At 64.5% G+C, this 5,819-nt stretch overlaps 1 protein-coding gene across 1 annotated transcript in view; it reads right to left on the bottom strand.

Moving 5' to 3' along the window:
- The window catches only part of H696_01268 (hypothetical protein), a gene marked incomplete at its 3' end in the record, with an annotated part of 6,831 nt that extends 1,012 nt beyond the window's left edge, over window positions 1–5,819 (bottom strand). Inside the window, exons 1-18 of the mRNA XM_009495157.1 lie at window positions 5,722–5,819; window positions 5,427–5,582; window positions 5,207–5,324; window positions 4,926–5,068; window positions 4,450–4,800; window positions 4,046–4,270; window positions 3,638–3,942; window positions 3,193–3,517; window positions 2,654–3,025; window positions 2,365–2,486; window positions 2,210–2,268; window positions 1,751–1,888; window positions 1,253–1,554; window positions 953–1,129; window positions 719–831; window positions 470–590; window positions 263–307; window positions 25–163 (exon numbers count right to left, since the gene is read on the bottom strand). Of these exons, the coding sequence (XP_009493432.1) occupies window positions 25–163; window positions 263–307; window positions 470–590; window positions 719–831; window positions 953–1,129; window positions 1,253–1,554; window positions 1,751–1,888; window positions 2,210–2,268; window positions 2,365–2,486; window positions 2,654–3,025; window positions 3,193–3,517; window positions 3,638–3,942; window positions 4,046–4,270; window positions 4,450–4,800; window positions 4,926–5,068; window positions 5,207–5,324; window positions 5,427–5,582; window positions 5,722–5,796 (3,286 nt within the window). The 5' untranslated portion in view covers window positions 5,797–5,819. The remainder of the gene's footprint in view (window positions 1–24; window positions 164–262; window positions 308–469; window positions 591–718; window positions 832–952; window positions 1,130–1,252; window positions 1,555–1,750; window positions 1,889–2,209; window positions 2,269–2,364; window positions 2,487–2,653; window positions 3,026–3,192; window positions 3,518–3,637; window positions 3,943–4,045; window positions 4,271–4,449; window positions 4,801–4,925; window positions 5,069–5,206; window positions 5,325–5,426; window positions 5,583–5,721) is intronic.

The raw sequence follows: 5,819 nt of genomic DNA, 5'->3' as shown, positions 1-5,819 counted from the left end.
GGGGGGGGGGGGGATTGCACGCACAGTCGTCGTCAGATTCCGACTCCTCCTCGGAGTCGTCGTACTCGGACTCCGAACCGGAGTCCTCCTCTTCGGAAAAGTCCGACTCCTCGGAAGCGTCGTCCTCTGAGCTGTAGTCCGACTCGGAAGAGGATGCATCGGACTGGCGGGCAGGAGTACAAAGAAGGGGGCATGGATGGTGGGGAGGATTAGCGGGCGCCCGGGGGTGGCAAGAACCAGGCAAAGGGGGTAACCAACGTACGGGAATAAACTCCGGGCCACTGTCAACCTCCTCCTCCTCGGAGTCCTGTGGTGGTGGTGTTGGTGGTGGTGGGGGGGGGGGGGGGCAAGGCACGAGACAAGCCACACACATCGGGCTCCTGTTAGTGATAGGATCGCGCAGGCAGCGGGACGAACAAAGGAGGGGGAGGGAGAGAGAGAGGAAGAAAAGAACGGAGACGACACATACGGAACCCTCGACCAAGATGGACCAGCCGCCGTCCTGGAAGAAGTAAGGCTCGCGGACGTTGCGCATGACCTGGTTCCAGTTGAGGTTCACGCGGCCATCGAGGAAAGGAATCTCACACGTGCTGTGGGGGGCACAGCGCAACGAAAGGGTACAACGGGGGGGGGGTCAGTGGCAGGGGGCATGGACGCCAAGCATGCTGAAGCACAAGTGGGGGGGGGGGGGCTGGCCCGGAGGCCGGCAGCCACGCACGTCAGCCAGTTGCGGATGTCCTCCAGCTGCTGCACCGGGATGACCGACACGCGGACCGGCGGCCGGGCATAGTCCTTGAAGATGAAGACCATGTCGAAATTCCGGAGCCCAAACTGCTCACACGGGGAACCGCGCAAGGCGAGCGAAGCGAGGTAAGTATGCCGGGGAGATGGGAGGGCAAGCAGGAGGCCCGAGCATGGGCAGCCACGACAGGGCACAGGCCCCCACACGCACGGTAATGCGCTCGAAATAGACGAGCTCCACCTCCTCCAGGGTGACAATGAAGTACGGCGCCTCGGTGATGTGCATCAGCGTGTAGGAGGTCGGCTGCATGAGGACATTCGCGCGGAAGGGGACACCCGAAAATGCCAGGTTTCGAATGGGCGTGTCGACCTTGACCGCGCCGTTGCTCTGTCATCGTGCCATCCGGGTGGCCGCAATTCCACAAGGCGAGCGAGGCGGGGAGACAAGTCAGCAGGAGAAAGGGGATGTCCCCATCGGAGGGGGGACGGGGAAAAACACCGAGGCGCGCACCTGCCGGGAGATTCGATCGGCGAACTTGTCAAACTCGCGGTCCTTGATCAGGCGCTGACGGCGCTCCATGCGTTCGAGCTCGGCCTCGCTCTGAGCCGAGGCGCCAGCGCCAAGACGCCGCGAAGAGGAGGCCGACGTCACGTCATCATAGTTCACGGTGACCACCTCGTAGTAGAACTGCACGTCGACCGTCTTCTTGCGGCCGATGATGATCGCATGGCGCAGGTGGAAGTGCAGGATCACCACCTGCTCGCCCTCGGACGGCTGGAAGATCATGTGCTTGATGTTGGCGAAGGTGATGTCTGGGGGTGGTCCGAGCCGGAGAGACGGGGCGAGACAGGGGGAGAGAGAGAGAGAGAGAGAGAGAGAGACAGAGACAGAGACAGAGACAGAGACAGGGACAGGGACAGAGAGAGCGTGAGCTTGGGGGTGGGGCGGGGCGGGGCGGGGCGGGGCGGGGGTCCAGGCAAGAAGAGGGACGGGCGGGGCACCACATACCAACATGGCCCTGGGCGCGAGACCGGAACCGGATGCCGTTGGCATGGATCTGCAGGGACCCGGCATCACCGCCGCCACCGCGGACAGGCCCAAGGCTCGGGCGAATGCGGATGCCATCCAGCACAGGAACGCGGCCATCTGAGGGGGAGGAGTCAGTGGTGGGGCTGATGGGGGCAACCAGGGAAGAGGGCAAACAAGGAGGGGAGGAAGAGAGAGAGGGAGAGAGAGGGAGAGGGAGGGAGAGGGAGAGAGAGGGAGAGGGAGAGAGAGGGAGAGAGAGGGAGAGGGAGAGAGAGGGAGAGAGAGGGAGAGGGAGAGAGAGGGAGAGAGAGGGAGAGGGAGAGAGAGGGAGAGAGAGAGGGAGAGAGAGGGAGAGAAAGGGAGAGAAAGGGAGAGAGAGAGCGAGAAAGAGAGAGACAGAGAGAGACAGAGAGAGAGAGAATAAACCGTCAAACGCACCAATGAGCTTCAGCTGCTCCTGATCAATGAGGTGCTCGCGATCGCGCTTTTCGATCTCACTGGCAGGCAGAGTAACAAGGGAGATGGTCAGCTTTGAGGGAGTGTGGAACAGGATGGCGGGGTGGCACAGCCGGCAGAGATGGGGGACGACGCACCGCTCAACAAAGGCCCGGCGCGCATTCTTGATATCATCGCTGATGTGGCGCAGATTGTCTGCCGGCTCGGGCGCACGGAAGGTCAGCTCCCGGATGTAGGTCTGGTTTGGCGGCATGTACGTCTGGTGGTTGGCAGGGCGAGCACAGGTGCAAGGCGGGCGAGTCAGCAAGGCAAGATGGCAGGAGGGAGAGGGAGAGCGAGAGAGAGAGAGAGAGAGAGAGAGACACCGGAGGAGGACATCAGCAACAGGGAGAAGGAGGGCAGAGTGGACGGTCACCCGGTGCGCACCATGACCTCGCGCTTGCTGACGGTCTGCCCGGGCGTGGCAAAGTTGATGCGCAGCTGGAGGAAGCCAGACTCGGCGGCCGCTGAAAGGGTGGTCGACCGGATGGTGGACAGGTGGAAGGGGACCGCCAAGCCGAAGATCGGCAGGACCACAGCGTCGGCCCGACGGTCGATGAAAATCCGCCGGTACTGGCGATCGGGCGGGATCTGCGACTCGTCGCGGTAGGCCTCGTACTTGCGGAGCTCGGTGGCCGAGTTACCGCCCTCCGAGTAGCCGTCCTTCGAGTGGGCGGCCTCCTGGCGGATTTTACCCTGCTCCTGCATGCGGTTGAAGAGCTCCTTCTGGACGAGCTGGCGCTGCTCCTCGCGAGACATCTGAATGGACGGCAGTCAGGGTCAGGTACTGGGCGAGGGGGTGCGAGCGGCTCGAAAAGGCCGAGCCATTGGGAAGAAAGGAGCAACGCGAGAAAGGGGCCGGCGGCGGCGGCGGCGGCGGCGGCAGAGGTGCCAAGAGTGGGCCGCGAAGGACCAAGCAGGCGCACCCCCTCGGAACTCCGGAGGCGGTCCTCCATCAGGATGGACCGACGCCCGGCGGCGCCGGCACGCGTGCGCGGGCCCTCGTCCTCGGATTCGGGCTTGGAGCCGGCCCCAGCCCCGGAGCCGCCCTGCTCATCGACCACATGCAGGATGATGTCACGCAGGCGCCATGGGGCGCGGAAGGTCAAGACATGTGCATGCAAGGCCATCGGTGCCGCGGCGTCCGGGCCGTCCGAGTGCAGAGGCGCCAGGATGGCCGCCGCCAGCGGCGAAGCCGGCTGCACAGGCTTCCGGAAGATGGCCACCGTGTCCACCAGGTAGAGGGAGTAGCTGTGACAGGAGGGGGGAAGGGGGAGGTGAGAGAAAGGGGGGGGGGGGAGGGGGGGCGAGGAAGTCCAGGCAGACGACCGGGGGCGCGCAGAAAGACTGGGCAAGAAGCGGGCAAGGTACCACCGGCTGTCCGCCGAAGCGAAGGGAACATCCACGAAGCTCAGCGAAAGGCAGAGATTGGCTGAGGCCTGGAGGGTAACATGGTCGGGGGTGCTCTCGGAAATGGTGAACTCCGACTCGCGGAAGCGTAGCCCCGTCATGAACCCCAGCACCGGGGAAAGGTACTGCGAACGCCCCGGCCGGCGAGCCTCGACAAAGTTCTTGGCCGCGCGGTAGATGTGTGCCAGCTTGGCCCCCGGCGTCAGGAGATTGACCAGCAGATGACGGCGCAGGGCCAGCAGAGCCTCATAGTCATCGGATTGGTCCTGTTCCGAGGTGGGGGGGGGGCGAGGGGGAATTGCCAGTGTAAGGCCGGACACGCGATCGAAGAAGAGGCGGGGGGGGGGGCAGCAAGTTCGCCGAACACACCTGAGAAGGGCTGAAGAGGAAGGTACGCGCCACCGGGGCACAGTAGTTTCGGTAGCGCATGGTCAGGGCCACCGACACACAGGAACCGGCCGTGTCGCGCAGGCGCTGGGTCGGTTCCAGGCCCGGAGGACCAGGCCAGCCCTTGACAAGGGTCGATTGCCGGGCAGTCGAAGGGCCAGACAGGACGGTGGTCATGTGGCCGAGCTCGAGGAAGTCCGCATCAATCTGTGGTGGGAAGCGCCGGCGGGAGAGTCAATCAAAGGAGGGTGGGCGAGGGGGAAGCATCTGTGTAAGGAAACAAAGAAAAGAAGGGCGGGGGGACCACCAGCAGCTGAGCCCGGAAGAAAAGACCGCAGGGGGATGGGGAAGGAAGGGCAGGAGCACAGGGCCGAGGAAAGACGCACAGTGCTCTCAACGCGAAGCTCCTCCAGGAGATTCTCCGTGGGCTCCTCGAGGAACTGATCAAGGCTGGCCCCGAAAGCCTCGTGGGTGACCGCGCGGCCGCGATCCGCATAGGAGTAGAGGCGCCGGAAGACCACCGCACGCATGGAGGCCCCGGCCACGGTGGCGGCAGAGCGGATGTTGTCCATCTCGGTGTTGTCCTTGGGGATCATGGCCTCGGCCAGGCCATCGGCGAAGGTGGGCGCGGTGTTCAGGCTGAACTTGAGGTTGCGCGCGTTGCCGGCCGTGGTGAGCGCCTCCTTCCAGGCGGCGGAGAAGTTGCTCTCCGAACGGCCGCTCGGGAGGACGGCAATCTGCAAGGGAGGGACCCAGTCAGCAGGGCAAACATCGGCGGGGGAGGGAGAAAGGCCGATCGGGAAAAGGCCGGGCAGGCGACCCGACAGGAGAGCCGGGGTGAGATGGCGACAGGCACACGCACCTCGGCCACGGTGGAGACGCGCTCGAAGAGGGCGCTGGCCGCCTCGGACAGCTGGTCCAGCGGCGACTGAGTGGTGTCGAAGCCGCGCACAACGAGATTGCACCGGCTGGCAACATCGGGGGGGATGCCATTGAAGAAGGCGGCTGAAAGGAGGACGAGAAGGAGAGGAGGGATCCGATCCACCGGGTGAGCTGGGCCAAAGGGGGGCCAAGAGAGGGAGGGGAGAGGGGGACGGAGAAAGGGAGAAGAGGGGGGAGGGGGGGGGGGTGGTATGCGCGTACCGAGGCGGTTGCTGCAGACGATCTCCAGATTGAGGCCGACCGAAGTGTGGGACTCCTCCTCATTGGTGAGGGAGAAAATGAGCAGCGTGTTGAGGACCTCATAGCCGAAGAGCCAGTGCTGTTGGCGCACCACGAGAAGGCAGTCAGAGGGGAGCATGCGAGACAGAGGGCCGATTCGCGGCGAGAGGCGAGAGAGAGAGAGAGAGGAAGAGCGACGCACGTGCATGGCCGAGGCGCGCTGAGTCAGCTGCATCTTCTCGCCAGAGTCACCGCCGAGACCGGTCTCGAAGCCGTCCAGGTCGTTGTCATTGTTGGAGTCATTCTTGCCGACAATGACCACCAACTGCGAAGCGTGGTTGAAGAGCTCCGGGTGGCTCTGCGCGGGGGCGGGCGCGGGAGGGGGCGGGGATTAGAAATTGGACGGAAAAATGGGCGCTGGACATCCTGATCGGGGCGGCGCGGGGCGGCAATTCAAGCGGGGAAAAAAAAAGGGCAAGATCGTGAGGGAACGGTACCCGCCAGGTGTCCGCGAGCTTGGTGATGCGGTCGAGGAAGGCGACCTCGTCGATGCGGGAGCTGGATCGCGACATCGTGGCCGGAGGGGGTGGGGGGG

Source organism: Fonticula alba (assembly GCF_000388065.1).
Source record: "Fonticula alba strain ATCC 38817 unplaced genomic scaffold supercont2.2, whole genome shotgun sequence".
Classification (NCBI taxonomy): Eukaryota; order Rotosphaerida; family Fonticulaceae; genus Fonticula; species Fonticula alba.
This window is presented reverse-complemented; position numbering and strand designations above follow the sequence as displayed.